The following is a 15030-nucleotide window of genomic DNA, read 5'->3' as shown; positions in this document are numbered from 1 at the left end:
TTCAGAGTCTGATCTGTGTGCTTTGGGGTACATTAGTATCATTGAACTTGGGGCTAGATTGAGAGCCCCGGGTGGGACAAGCTGGTTTCTCAATAGCAGGGGCCAAGAATCGACTGCAGCAAAGCTTCCTCCAAGCCTACGGTCTCAAACCATGTAGCCCTGTCAGAGCAGTCCAATCCATGCCCTTTTACTCTCTTCTGTTCCAGATTACAGCGTGTTTAATTCCCAACAAATGCAGGAGGAGGCGGACACAAAGTCACTCGACGACATGGAGCAGAGCCTCCTGATGCTCTCGGAGACCAGGTCGCCCCCGATGAGCCACGCAGCCCTGTGGAAGAAGCAGGTTTCCACCATAGCAAAAGTTCACTTCCTTAGTCTCAGGCGAGAAAATAAATGTGTCAGAGTGATGTAAGTATTGAGGCTTTCTGGTCTGTATACAAAAATCTCAAAACCTGTTTGAATGACACCAGAGAAGTGGCAGGATGCAATTTAATTATTGTTTGTAGTTACATTCAAATATAACCAAGTGTGAGGCTATTCGTTGCTGTTGAATAGCTGCATTTTGGGGTGAGGGAGATGTTGTTTTAACTGACGTGCACATAAACTGGGCCTGCGTTTGCTGAATTGTAATAAAACCAAGCGTTTTCTTTCTTTCAGGTTGTTGCTTTTTCTGATTTTCCTTGTAGTTCAGATTTTGTTGTTCCTCACGCACCACTACATCAAAAATTCAATAGCTCCTGTCAGACTCTCCCCGGACTTGTACTTGCTGAAGCCTGGGGAGGAATATCACAAGTACAGGAGTCGGCTGCTGCTGCAGAACTCCACAGGTAGGAGAGGGAAGGGGCTCTGCAGGGCAGGCTGCTGCATCCCTTGGGGCAGGGAAGGGGAAGGTGCAGGATGGGGGATGCAACATTTTGAGTTTGGAACAACTTTCCTTGAAATGAATCAAGCATCTCCAAGGGGCCAGACGTGGTAGAGAGTGAGAATCCTCCATGTCGTAGGGTTCACTTCAGACATCTTCCTCCTCCTCCCATGTGTGGTGCTGCTGTGCTCCCTGCACAGACGATCCGTGTGAAGGAGGTGGGCACAGAGACACTCGGATACATTAACATTAAAATCCTGCTACAAAGCACTTTGTAAAATTCCTTTCTGTTTCAACTTGAGATGTTTTCAGAGTGGCTAGCAGCAATCTGGGCAGCAGAAACAAACATCTTTTTGAGCCTTCAGGAATTTGTACATAATATGCCTTCAGTCCTCCAGATACTGCATCAAAGCGCCTCTGATTTCTGTCTGTTAGCTAATTCTCTGTGCAGCTGAAACGCTGGGTAACCTGATGATGCTCCTTGGCACCTCTGCTTCCAACTGTTGCATTTGGCCTGTGCGACTTAACTGTATAAAATAACCGAGTGTTTCCTGAGCTCTGGGGAGGCTGTGGAGAGAGAGGGAAGCAGAGACAAAAACATCTGCGGTGCTCAGAACAGCAGAGGACTCTCCTTAGCGGGCACGTGTAATGAAAGGGTGGTCGCTATCGTAGGGTTAGATCAGGGAGAAAACTGCACCACTGCTGACTTGAAAAATGTATCAGTAATTTTATGTAAAATACTGCAAGCTGGTGATGTCTTTTTTTTTCTCTCTCTTACCAGACTCGGGTATTGATGACATTGTCCGCTCTCTTGGGAGCCTGAACGTCCTGGTGGAGATGTTCAATGACAGCGACTACGTTTCAGCTGCACCTCACAGTGCAGGTTTAAATGTGTTCGACCTTGAATCCAGACAGGTGAGACGGACAGACAGACAGACCCACTTGGTTGTATCCCAGAGCAGCTGGCCAGGGGCTGGTTTTGTTGCTCTGTCCTGAAAGGCACGCTCAGGGTGAGCCTGATGAAGGTTGATGCTAATAGGGTTGAAATTTCATCTCTGCTGTTTGTGTGAACATTTGGGGACCACTCTGTGTATTAAGGCTCTGGGTTGTTTTCAATAAGGAGATCAAATTTTTAAATGTCTGAAGTATTGAATTATATAATCAAATAATGTCATATAATATTGCTTATGCAAGACGCCTGCGAAGAGGACTTGTATTAACAGAATGGAAATATTCTCAAAATAAATTCATTCTTTCATAATGATAATTATGGTAGGTTAATAAAACTTCCATTCCTCTTCTTTCCTCACAAACACACAAAAGGCCAAGAGAAATATTTTACTTCACAAGAGACCTGGCATATGAACTTATTTCTTACTTGCACTGGCTGAATTACACAATTTGACAGAAGTATAATTCCGTGGTGCTCTCATGTGTAAAGAAAAATGAGTATCTTGGACTGGAAATACTCATTTCACAATGGTCACTGAAGGAGTGTCAGGATGATTTGAATATCGGGGTTGTATTTAATTTCCAACAAAGGAAATGCTTTGCAGTATGCCAGCCCTGTCTCTTGTTCCCTTTTTTATTTGTTGCAACTGTTAATAGCAGTGTGACAGTGCAGACCTTAGCTAACATAAATTTTAGTCTGTTTTTAAAATGCATTAGCAAGAACTTATGAGTGCAGATCCTTGTGTATTTTGTTTTTCAGGCTGTAATTGGCTGGAGCATCATTTGTCACAGTGTAGCAGTTGCATAAAACATTTTGAGGATTTATTCCAAAGCATTTGTTCTCCATGAGCATGACTATATTATTGAATTAGGTTTTGTGTTCTGACCACTCTGAGCAGTACAGAGCTTCCTGCAAAGCATCCTCTGTCGTGCAGAGATTTTTTACTATTGTTCAGGTTTAATTAAGCCCACAGGAGAGCCCTTTCAGGGCATTACCCTTCAGGGCAGACTAATTAATGTAACAAATACTTTTCTTTCCAGAACTATGTTTTCACAATCGTATTCAACAGTACCATGGTGCATTCCGTGCCAGTTTTGATGAATATTGTCAGCAACCTACTGCTGCGCACTCTAAACGTAAGCGAGAGCATTCAGATCTGGAGCAACCCCTTCATCCAGGTGAGCAGGGCTGGGGACTGCTCATAGCAGACAGCAGAGCTGGTGCTAGGGTGGCCTCAAGAACTCACGCTTTTTGCACTTGCACTCATGTTCGAATCATAAATGCATTTTTTTCCCACACATGTTCTGGTATTGAAGAAATCTGATGTGTATTTCAGGATCTTCCAGACACTGTTTTCAAACTGGAGATCTATTTCGAAGCTGTGCTACTGGGAATCATTGTCACGGGCATGCCACCCTATTTTGCCATGGAGAATGCAGAAAACCATAAGGTAAACTTCTGGGTGTGGATTTGTAGACACAGGAGATCTTGAAAGCCTTGGGATTTTTTTTGAAAGATCTTCATAGGTGTTTTAAGAAGTATCCTTTGCCTTGTGAGGCACAGAGCAGCCAGAGCAGAGCAGGCGTGACTCCAGTGTTGGTGGCATCGGGTAGAGCAGATTTCAGAAAAGCCCTTTTGCTTTCCATGGACATGTTACATGCTTTGGCAGCTAGGATCAGCAACAAGTGGGCGACGTGCTCCGAAACTATGTCTGTATAAAAGTGATGAGTTGTAACAAGAAATGGGAGCCAACATGTGTACCACTGCAGATGACCATCGTGGGTGTTTTCTTTTCCTGTTGCAGATCAAAGCGTACACGCAGCTCAAGATAGCGGGGCTTTATCCGTCCGCTTACTGGGTGGGCCAAGCTGTCGTTGACCTCCCTCTGTTCTTCTCAATCCTCGTCCTGATGATAGGCAGCCTCTTCGCCTTCCACTACGGCATCTATTTCTACGTCGGCAAGTTCATGGCTGTGGTGAGTGTGGTGGGGACCTGAAGGCACACATGGGTGCAGGGGCTTGGCTCTGTTATTTTCCACAAGTGTTTATTTTTATTAAATGGTCCAGCAGAGTTTTCCAAACCAATATACACGGAAAATGCCTGACCAGGGTTCCTGGTGCAGTCACCAGCCTGAATGCACCAAAGGCAAAACTGCTTCTTCCCCTGGAAAAAAAAGAAAAAAAGAAAAAAAAGAGTATTTAGGGTTTAACTGAGAACCAGAATAAAATAGAGCTTTAAATTACCAGAACCTTCCAAGGAAATGCACTGTCATTCTTTGCTCAATTTGCTCTGCGCTGTTGCTGCCATTTGATAATTGCGCCGCTTGCATCGGCACTCTGCTAATGACAAGGTTGCGGTGACTTTGAACACAGACCAGCTCCGCAATGAATTGCAGCATATGAATAAATTGAGGAGGCTACAAGTTGTCATATCTTTTATAGTCGGAGCTGGCTTTTCTGAGATCTCGGCTGTAATTGAAAAGAATCGGATTTTCCCAGTTTCTTTCCCAGAATTGGTAGCTCTGCACTAATCAGGTTTGGGGTGTGACCATTGTGCTGCAGGGCTAATCTGTTACTGGTGCATCTATCCCTAGTTCTAATAGTTGCAAAAATGCTAAAGTTGATGGAAGACTTCCTAATATTTCCTAAAATCATCAGTTTGATATCTATGGGAGCCTGTGTTTTTTTTTTTTTCTTTTTTTTTTTCTTTTAAATAAAAGCAAGAGGAAACATAGTAAACATGGAGCTTCATTCAAGGGCGTTCCTACCTATGCATCTATTTCTGTATTTAATGACATATGCTGTATCCAGAATCGTGTACCACCCTAGAATAATCTCAGATGATAAACATACAAAAAAAAAATTTAAGCCTGGGTTCATGCTGTGTGCTTCCTGAGAAACCTTTCTTGTCTTTGCAGCTTTTCTGCCTGATTGGCTATGTCCCGTCAGTCGTGCTGTTCACTTACGTGGTCTCCTTCACATTTAAAAAAGTCCAAAATACAAAAGAATTTTGGTCATTTATATTCTCAGTGGTGAGTAACTTTACCTCAGCTTTGGTTAACTGGGAGGCCTGGTTCTCTCCAAAGCCACACCGGCCTTTCCAGCCTGATCATTTAACCGTGTCCTTAATGCACAATAAATCTAAGCATTTACCAATGTTTCTTTATTACTGCCATATACTAAATGACAAAAGCTTTAGAAATGTGCCTCAAAATAGGTAATTTATGCTTTTAGAGTCAGAACTGAATGAAAATGTTGTTTTTTTCTCTTTCTTTTGTATAGGCAGCTTTGCTGTGTACGGTTGTCACCGAAGTGGCCTTTTTTCTGGATTTTTACACAGTGACCACCACCCTGCATTATGTCTTCTCCATCTTCATTCCCATCTATTCCCTTATTGGCTGTCTGATCTGTTTCATAAAGGTAAGGGCACAAAGGAGATGCTCTCCAGAGCGCTTACAAATGGCTGGAGTCGGGTGGGCACCGTTAAAGACATGACTGGGACCTGCATAGTGCCATCAGTAGCCAGTTAATGCATGAAGAAGGGCAGCTGCTGGCAAAAAGTCACCTTTTTCCTGCAAGTAGAGTGTCTCAGGTTTAACATGAGGAAAGAAACAAGTCTGTCATTAAACATCGAAAGGAAAACCATGTGCTGCTCGGCCTGTGGGCCTGGGCTAGTTTGGCACACTGATCAGGATCTGCACAGAGTTCACAGGGTAAAGTGCAACGCAGAATATGCGGTCTCTGGTGGGTCATTATTTACTTAAACAGTTTTATTTTTGCATTGTTAGGTCTCATGGACAGACAAACAGAAGAATGGAGAATACCACGACCCATGGGACAGGCTCTTGGTGGCAGTTATAGCTGTAAGCATCATTATTTGCTAACTCCTGCTGGGAGACCCCTTCTTCTGGGGCATCTGCATTAGTAAAAAATTGATCTAATGCTCAGCATCCATGGGGTCTGCTGCTTTTCATGCTATTGCAGCAGAACAGTATCAGTAGAACTTGTGCCTACCAACTCAGTATCTCCTGCTTCAGTAGTGTTATTAACAGTGCTGGTATTAATCCTGATTATTTTGGGAGTCCATGCCGATGGAGGATGAACTCCAGAGCAGAGGACAGTTTGTTTCTCTCCTAGAAGCCAAGCAATTGCCATTAAATCAACACAGACTTTCTCTTCACTGCCAGCACTTTGTGGCTAAAGCAGGGACTTAAGGATATATTTCATCTTCTCAGAGCCATCAGCATTTCTGTGGTGGTGAAGAGCTGGTGCTTCTTGCCATTTGTCGCACCGGTGGGGCTGCCAGTAGGGTCACCTGTAGGATCCCCATCCCTGGAGGGCTAGCAGCGCTCTGACAAACAACTTCTGTTTGTTTTAGCCCTATTTGCAGTGTGTCGTGTGGCTCTTCCTGCTGCGATGTTTTGAGGTGAAGAACGGAGGGAGAACAATTCGAGAGGATCCATTTTTCAGGTGTGTTTCTCTGCCGAGTAGACTTTTTAAAAGGAGTAAGTCCAAGGAGGCAGTTCTTAAAAGTCACACTGCTGGTTGAACTGGAATATGTAGCATACAGCTATGGGGGATACGGCAGAAAATAAAATAGCTGTGTTATATCCCCTCCCAAATGTCTGAAGAACTTGTTCTCTTAACTTCAGTTACCTGAAATTCAATAAAGTGCAGAAATACAGCTTTAGCTTACTTTTAATTTATTTTTGTTCAGAATAAAAAAAAAAAAATTGAGGACAATCTGTATAAAAGTAAGGTTTATATGGGGATTTCAATGCCTCTTCTGATAATGCATAACCAGGGTCACAGCTGTGAGTGCCCACCATTGGGAGGGTGAGCAGCACCGCAGGGGCAGCAGTGGCTTGCCCCCAGCGAAGCAGAGCTGCTGCTTGCTTTGCAGCCGTGAACTTCCCTTCCCACCGCATGATCAGAGGTGGATGCTCTAACAAAGAGCTCAGCATTAAAATGGCTTAAGTGCAAGCATTGACAGCTCCTTCAACTCTTCTGGGGCTTCTCAGATGCGCAGCATAAAGACATTACTCCGAGGTTTGGCAAGCACAAAAGCTTTCTGTATCAACTCGGAGAGCAAATCTGGATTGATTTCTCAGGAAGCTTTGCTCCCCCGGAATGCTGAGCGCAGGCCTCGTGCTGTTTTCTTTCCCTTAGAAAATGCTTCACAAAAGTCAAAACCTGGAAGCTGCCAGATGCCCCGCGGGATGAGAACGAAGATGAAGATGTGAAGGCGGAGAGGCTGCGGGTGAAGGAAGCACTGAGCAACCCCAATAGTGAGGAGGTAACGCTGCGGCCCCAAACCCCAAATTCCGTGGCTGCTGGGGGCTGCAGCCACCATGGGTCCCGGGGACATGGTTCCCGTGCAGCGTGCCAGAGCATCGCTGCTCCTTTCTCTCTCCTTTCTTAGATGCCAGCGATCGTGGTCAGCAGCCTGCACAAGGAGTATGACGAGAGGAAGGAGTTCCGTCTGGGGAGGAGAATAAAGAAAGTGGCAACGAAACACGTCTCTCTCTGTGTGAGGAAAGGTTCGAGTTGGATCGTTTGCTGTTGAGCTGCTTCGGTTACAAAAACGACTCTTGGTTTTGTGAATTAATTTGTCTGACCTCACAGGCAGTGTTTTGTGTGTTGTCCTGCCCTTAGGAGAAATACTGGGATTATTAGGACCCAACGGAGCTGGGAAGAGCACGTTAATTAACATGCTTGTTGGAGAGGTTGAGCCGACCAGCGGGCAGGTATATCCTTCCTACAAACCAAATAGAAAGTGAATCCATGTTTAGTATTTTGTCATTACTGCTGCCCTTCCTGAGTGTCTTTTGCTACCTCTTCAACAAAACCAGCTCTAAAACTGACAATATTATCGACTGAAGCTGTTACACTTCTGCAGGTTCTGATGGGAGATTATTCTTCCGGAGCGAACAGCGACGATGACTCGGTTAAATTCGTGGGGTACTGTCCTCAAACTAATCCACTGTGGCCAGATATTACACTGCAGGAACATTTTGAAATTTATGGTGCTATCAAAGGCATGAGTCAGACTGATGTTAAGGAAGTTGTAAAACGGTAAGTAGTTTATTATAGAAACATTTGAGGTTTTAACTGCTTTTTTTTTTTTTTTTTTCGTTTTTCCTAACACGGTATTTTTTTTATTTGAGTTTATGGTAAGATCATTTCAGCAAATTCATCAAGTTTTAGTTTGTAGCATAGGAGATAAAGATTTAACCACACAAAATTCAATTAGTATTTTTAATTATTGCTTTTTTAATTATTTCTAAAAATCTCTGAAATGCCAGTGACTGCCCTTTGGCAGGGGCTGTGAGGACAGGGAGCCCAGGGCTTGGAGCTATGTCTGGGTTGTCATTGCAGGCTCCACTGGGACACGGGGCCTGTGACGGACAGAAGCGCCCAGCTCTGATGCTGCTAATTGCTTTGCTTTTTCAGTACAAATATTTGTAATTGAGTTCTTAAATGGGACTGGTTGCTTCCAGTGTGATGAGAGGAAAGCTGAACCATCTCACCCTGTGTTACCTGGGCTTTTCATGTCTGCTTCTCCTTCCACAGCATCTCAAGTGCCCTGGATTTAAAAGATCACCTGCAGAAGACAACAAAGAAGCTGGGAGTCGGGCTGAAACGCAAGGTATGGAATTGCTCCCAAAGCTGCCGTGGTGCCTGCTCGCAGGAGGCATCGTGTCGTTACCCTGCTCCTTTGCCCTCCTTTCAGCTCTGCTTCGCCCTGAGCATGCTGGGCAGCCCGCGGGTGACTCTGCTGGACGAGCCTTCCACCGGCATGGACCCCAAAGCCAAGCAGCACATGTGGTGAGTGCCGTGCTGGCAGCAGGCTCCTCTCCGCTCGGGAATTGGTCTCGTCTGGGGAGCAGCCTCATTGCTGCTGGTGCTACCAGCTGGGGGCAGGATGCGCACCCACTGCGTCCTCTCCTGGCCGGGGTGAAGGACGTGGAAGTTGGGAGACAGAAATCTTCAAAGTAAAGGAGTACAAGGGAGTATGAGATTTGAGTCATCTTTCTAAAATAAAACAGGTGTTCAATTGTTGCTGTGGGGAGAGTATTTATCCATAAAATAAAAGGGGTTTGAGCATCGCAGTGCTCTTTTCCCACTAACCCAAGGTTACTGTTCCATGCCAAACCTGAGGGAGCTCAGTGGGACACCTTGCTCTGCTGTTGATCTACAAACCCGACAGCCCCAGGGTTGGAGTCACTACACACCTAACGGGAGAGAAGAAATGTAACATGCAATGCATGGGCACTTGGTGTCGGGACAGTCTGTGCAGCTCTCCACAAAATACTGACATTCAGCTGTCTTTGACCAGAACAGTTGAAAAACCTCAGTAACCAGAAGGAAACAAAGACTGAATTTGGTTTTCTTTTAGAGCAGCGTTATTTGATGATTCCCCTCCCAGTATCTTCCTAACATTTTATGCCCAGCGTCAAAGATGTTTGGCTGTTGCTTCAGTTGTGTTCTGGCTGGGAATTCATATTTTCCTGTTTTGTAGGCGGGCAATTCGAGCAGCCTTTAAAAACAAGGAGCGAGCGGCTATTCTGACCACGCACTACATGGAGGAGGCGGATGCTGTGTGCGACCGCGTGGCCATCCTGGTGGCCGGGCAGCTCAGGTACTGCTGGTGGGGGGCGATGGGGCAGCTGCTGGCCATGGAGCATTGCTTTAAAAATGTAGGCAACTGCCATCTTCCATCCCAACCTGGAACAAAATTAAGTGTGTGGAAAGGGGCCGTTAGTCATTAGTCCGCTTTTTGAGTGTAGTGTAAAGCATGCACCAGCACCACCTTTTCTCTCTCTGCAATTGGCAGGTGTATAGGCACTGTTCAACACCTGAAGAGTAAATTTGGCAGAGGATACTTCTTGGAAATGAAATTAAAGGAAACACCTGATGTACAGCAGCTGGAGTATCTGCAAAGGCAGATTCTGCACATCTTCCCCAATGCAAATCGTCAGGAAAGGTAAATGTTTAACAAATAAACAGAAAACAAAATACAAGTCTCTGATTTCTCAGCAGCTCGTCTGTAATGAGTAAGGAATGCCATAATGCTAACATTGACAAAAAAAAAAAAATCCCATACAGCTTAAAAAAAAGTTTTGCAAGTCAGCAAACCCGAAGTGCTCGTGCCACCGACCGGGGCCGAACATCTGAATCATGTGTGCAAAAGTGGCACAGCAGAAGCAAAAACAGGTTTCTGCATAACTGTTGCCTGATGGCTTCCTTCTCTGTCATCCTGGAAATGGGGTAAATTCCAAGGCACTGAATCCCTGCCCTTAGCTGGAGACACTTGGTTTGAACTGTGGGGTCCTTGGGTTTGAGGGTGGGTTGGTTGGCTTTCCCCCAGCAGCTTTGAATTCCTGGTGACTGCTGGTGAGGATACTGGAAAGAGCATTGCAGGCATTGCATAAGGCACATCCCTCCCATGGGGGAGAGATTTGGAGGAGAGTTTGGTTTTCACAAGCCCTTGTGCAGGATAAAGCAGGTCCCTGTCCTGGAGTGCTGGGTGCAGTAAGACCTCTGTCTGAGCTGGCACAAAAGGCAAAACTTCATCGTTTAAGCCCTTGCAGGAGTTTTTGTTTGTCACTTTATAGGTAGAATATAAATGGTTGACTCTCAGCTAAAGGGCAGACCCAGGTGAGTTTCAGCTGAAGCATCCCCACCAGGGTTCTCTCACACTGGTTATAACCCTGCTGCTCTCCTGGAGCTCGGTCATCCCTCTTTTCTTGTGTGTGGACAACTCGTCAAAATGCCTGGAGTAGACTTTAGTAAATGATTTAATTTTGTTCACTTGGATATTTGTATTTTCGCTTTTTAACTTAAGCTATTTTTTTGGTTTGATTGTTTCAGTTTTGCTTCTATTTTGGCATATAAAATCCCTAGAGAAGATGTGCAGTCGCTTTCACATTGTTTTTCCAAGCTGGAAGAAGGTAACTAAGCACTTGCCACCCGTCATGTTCGGAAATCTTTGTCTCCCATAGCCATTGCATTTCCCTTCATTCCACGTGCAGAGGCACGTTTGCATTTCTGTTCAAAATCCATTTAATTTCCTTTTTTTATTGCTGTTGCCAACCCTGTTTCTTGTGAAGTCAACAGCAAGCACACGTACCAGCTTAAATGCTTTAGATCCAGTTGTCTCTGATAGTGAAATATTCTTACAGATGCTTTCTCTTGAATTCCTTTAACAGTAAAACACACCTTTAACATCGAGGAGTACAGCTTTTCTCAGGCAACACTGGAACAGGTATGTTGAAGCAAGTGACATTCTGTGGAAGTAAACCATGCTAGGTTAAGGCATTGAAGTTTTCAGGATGGGGTTTCTACAGCGGTCTGGGGCTGATTGGCTTTGTGTCTGCTGCCCCTGAGCCGTGCATCCCTGTGGGCATCCCTGTGCCCACAGCTGGAGCTCAGTGCCCAGCTCTGAGGGGCCGAGGCCAATCCTCTGGTGACTTCTGTGGTATTGGGAAGGTGGGGCTGCACTTCCCCGGAACATGAATTGGGACTTTCAGTTCCTCTTATTACTGCTTTCCCCTTACATTTTAAAATAAGTCAGGCCAGCTGTGCTGGCTAGAACAAAAATAATTGTGGCATTAGTGGAACTATCACTGTGATTTCTTAGAAAGATAGGCATTGCTATTTTTTTATGAAAAGGGGATAAAACTGAAGGTTATTATTGCTTAATCTGGATTAGTTACTGCTGATGACAAATGCTTTCAACTCGTATTTGGTTCAGCTTCCTTCCCATTGTTTTGAGGTGGGAGGGTAGGAGCAAAGAGGAAAAAATCCAAAACACCAAAAACTTCCGACTCAGATCTGCAGCAATATGTTCTGTATTTGTAAGGCTTTTACCGTAAATTGTCTTGTGACTGAGCGAGTTCCTCCAGGGAACGTGGCACATTCATCTCCTTTATGTCCCTTCAAGGTCTTTGTGGAGCTTGCTAGGGAGCAGGAGGAGGAGGACAGCAGCTTCGGCACCCTGAACAGCACACTGTGGTGGGAGAGGACGCAGGAGGACAGGGTCGTTTTCTGAGCCCCTCGCTATCCTGACGGCTCACCGGGCTGCTGGTGCCTTGTGCAAGCAATGACCCCTGCACCATGTCGTGCTGGGGGAGCCGAGCTGCCAGGGGTGCACATGGAAAGCATCAGCACTGGGGCAGGGAAGGAGAACAGCATTTGGGAACGCTGAGCATCCCGGCCTGAGTGATGCCACCACAGCAGTGGTGGAAGCAGTGAGGATCCCCACCGTTACTCTGCCTGTTGTGAAATTCCTCCTCTGCTGCTTGGTTCACGGTTCGCACGGAGTGAGCAGACGCTGCCTGGACAGTCGGGCATCTCCTGGAGTTGGTGCCTGCCCCAGCTGTACCGCTGCTCGCCGTGCTCTGCTGGTGCTGAGGTTGGGCTGCCCTTGCTGCAAGCTGGGCATTTGGGCAACGCCAGCTCCCCTGGAGCATCCTTCCCCCACGGGCATCGCTGTCTGCCCAGTGAGGCTCTGTGTGTGTCCCCACGAGGTCCTTTCCCCGTGGCTAATCCGTCCCTGCTCACACTTAGAAGATGCACCTGCTTCAGCGAGGGGGAAAAATCGCTCCGGTGTAACCGTATTCACTGCTGGCAGGGTCCTGAAGTACCCCGCAGGCTTAGCTTGGTGTCCAGCCAGCCTGGAACTGCTCACTTACAGCTACGACCCAGCACTTGTCAGCACTCGTGGTCCTTTCTGCTGCAGACTGGCAGGTGTGGCTAGCTCGTGCTGCCAGGCGTGGTGGCACTGTGTGTAATGCATGCACTGTAGGGTTTAACAAGGTACACAGAACTGGATCCTCCTCCCCCCCCCCAGCCTGGTGAAAGTACAAAGACGTAGCTGTGTAGTTACGGGATTCGCAGAAATGTGTTTCCAGTCTGTGTCAGAAGCAGTCCAATTCCGTCGTGGGGTGCGGCGGCACGTATCCTGCCGGCTGGGCTGGAGACGGTCCCTTTAGCTGTTCCCATTCTTGGCGGTGAATCTGCAAGCACATGCAACACGATTTCCTAATCCTTCCTTGTAGTGATCGCAGTAAGTAATGCCGTAGTGTGCTCAGCATAGCGTGCTTCGTCCCAGCGTGGCAGTTTTTCATTTGCCTTCATAAACCCAAAAGAATACGATCCCAGTTCACAACCTCACACGTAGGAATAGTGCCTTTACTTTGCATAGAAGCACTACAAAGAGAAGAATACATAGTTCTTTATCCTAAGATCCAACAGATGTATGTTTAAAATATATTATTTTCTACACAAAGCTATCATCACTTTTTTTAGTTTTATATGTGAAATGAAAGATTGTTAACAGTTCATTGTGTTCTGCAATGAACAAATTTAGTGATGCATTTATATCAAAACATTGGCTTCATAAGTCATATCAATTGTGCATCTTCACGTTAAAGTTAGAGCATACCTTTGCTTTTCTTGAGAAAATTCAGAAACCAAGGGTTAATGAGGACTTCTGTGGCCCAACTCTTTGTACATAGTCTGTGTAATACTGGTTTTTCATCACATTGAGAGCCCAAACCTGTTTTCCTTTGTCATCATGGAAATGTTTGTCACCCCAGCACAGGGAGATGTACAACTCTCGCTTCCTCCTCCGTACCCTCAGGCTGCAGCTGAGGGTACAGATTTTGTTTTGCAGTGAAGCTTTGAGCCCAAGAGCTGTGGTAGCACCAGGACCATGACCTGAATTCATCCCCTCTGCACATGCAGCCCCACTGCTGCCTTTTTGTAATTTTAGTCCCTTTCACTTAATAGGTAATTCTGTACAGCGATATTTCTCTCTGGGTAACATCATCCTATTTCACGTAGCTTATTGTCTAACATTTCAGACAGACCCTACAAAAACTTTGTTAGCACCTGGAGTTCCTCAGCTTGGTTCTCCTGTTCCTCACCCCGGTGTAACGCAGGTGATGTGGCGCTGTAGTCGTGCAGCCGCCCCTGCAGAGGATCTGGCACGTTGTTACCTGTGTACGTGGGTGGGATCTTTCTGGTGTTGGGGCTTTGGGTTTCAGTGTGGCATAAGATGCCACCCCAAAACATCTCCGGAGTTGTATACTGTAGAAAAACTCTTCCAAAGTGACGGATGATGTCTGTAATTGCCAGAAGAGGGAAAAAATATGCAAAATTGAACTCTAGAATACCCCGAGAAGTCTAAGATTTAATCCTGTAGATTAAGTCCCTTTGTTCAGTTGTTGTCAGTGACGTACCAAGCCCTGGCCGTACTACCTGAGCCCTGCTCTGTGCTGTAGGTTGTACAACGCCTGGAGCAGGATGTGGCGGGGGGTTTGGGCTTGCTGTGGGTCTTGGGGCATACCAGTTTTCTTCGTGCTGCCTTTCCCAGGCATAATGATCCTTAGCTGCTTTGCAGGGATGCTGTGATGAGTAATTAGCCGGTGTATCCAGAACTTTGAAGATGCCTTTACTCTGTGGTCTTATTATAAGGATGTATTTTTATGCAGAGAAATTTAATATGTCTGATTTTGTTCACGCTACCAAGAAAACTCGTATTCAAAAACATCTGTGCAGTGAGTGAACCCTAATGTAGCAGACATCCAGTGTTCTGGTAGCAGGAAACAGCAGGTTGTGGGTCTAAACATGTTTGTAACACTCCTGATGTCACAGTCAGGCACTTTGAATCATTTGCAGTTTATTTAATACTTCTTTTTTTTTTTTTTTTCCCCTATTTTACCATCCTGCTGTATTTGTAAAGTTGAGGTTTTCCATTTTCCAGCAGAAAGTACTAGCAAAATAAAGATGGATTGGATTGTTAAATGCTCGTGTTTCTATTATGCGTGCCTTTTGCTGCCCTAGAAGTAGGGGCAGTGGCTCAAAAAGCCTGGCCCTTTCCCGGAGCGCAGCGTGCCGTGCAGGTGAGTGCGCAGCATTCAGCACGGCTGGAGCCTTCGGGGTTATTTTAATGCAGGGACTAAGATCATATTTTTAATTGAATTCAGGGAATTGTGGTGTTGCAACACTTGGGATTCAACAGCGTGAAGTTGTCGTGTTTCACAGCCAGATTGATTCAGCCCCGATCCAGGCTGTTGCTAAAAGTGACCCCGCAGCAGCTGCACGCTGCTGGCGCGTGGAGCTGTGCATCTGCGGCAATGAATCATCTTCATCCACTTGAAAATTCACCCCACCAAGAAAAGTAATTCATTTTTCCGGCTGGATCCGTG

The 15030-nt window shown here is 45.8% G+C and overlaps 1 protein-coding gene across 1 annotated transcript in view; it reads left to right on the top strand.

Annotated features, from left to right (window-relative positions):
- The window catches only part of ABCA5 (ATP binding cassette subfamily A member 5), a 29210-nt gene extending 14584 nt beyond the window's left edge, over positions 1 to 14626 (top strand). The window contains exons 19-39 of the mRNA XM_035342179.1: positions 207 to 408; positions 658 to 827; positions 1644 to 1777; positions 2855 to 2992; positions 3151 to 3264; positions 3619 to 3789; positions 4732 to 4845; positions 5096 to 5233; positions 5602 to 5676; positions 6192 to 6283; positions 6983 to 7109; positions 7236 to 7353; positions 7469 to 7560; positions 7713 to 7888; positions 8387 to 8462; positions 8547 to 8641; positions 9336 to 9455; positions 9651 to 9800; positions 10688 to 10767; positions 11026 to 11081; positions 11760 to 14626. Of these exons, the coding sequence (XP_035198070.1) occupies positions 207 to 408; positions 658 to 827; positions 1644 to 1777; positions 2855 to 2992; positions 3151 to 3264; positions 3619 to 3789; positions 4732 to 4845; positions 5096 to 5233; positions 5602 to 5676; positions 6192 to 6283; positions 6983 to 7109; positions 7236 to 7353; positions 7469 to 7560; positions 7713 to 7888; positions 8387 to 8462; positions 8547 to 8641; positions 9336 to 9455; positions 9651 to 9800; positions 10688 to 10767; positions 11026 to 11081; positions 11760 to 11867 (2546 nt within the window). The 3' untranslated portion in view covers positions 11868 to 14626. The remainder of the gene's footprint in view (positions 1 to 206; positions 409 to 657; positions 828 to 1643; positions 1778 to 2854; positions 2993 to 3150; positions 3265 to 3618; positions 3790 to 4731; positions 4846 to 5095; positions 5234 to 5601; positions 5677 to 6191; positions 6284 to 6982; positions 7110 to 7235; positions 7354 to 7468; positions 7561 to 7712; positions 7889 to 8386; positions 8463 to 8546; positions 8642 to 9335; positions 9456 to 9650; positions 9801 to 10687; positions 10768 to 11025; positions 11082 to 11759) is intronic.
- The last annotated feature ends 404 nt before the right edge of the window (positions 14627 to 15030 follow it).

This window comes from Oxyura jamaicensis, chromosome 18, assembly GCF_011077185.1.
Source record: "Oxyura jamaicensis isolate SHBP4307 breed ruddy duck chromosome 18, BPBGC_Ojam_1.0, whole genome shotgun sequence".
Lineage (NCBI taxonomy): Eukaryota > Metazoa > Chordata > Aves > Anseriformes > Anatidae > Oxyura > Oxyura jamaicensis.
Note: the sequence above shows the minus strand (reverse complement) of the source record. Positions and strands in the feature narration are given on the sequence as shown.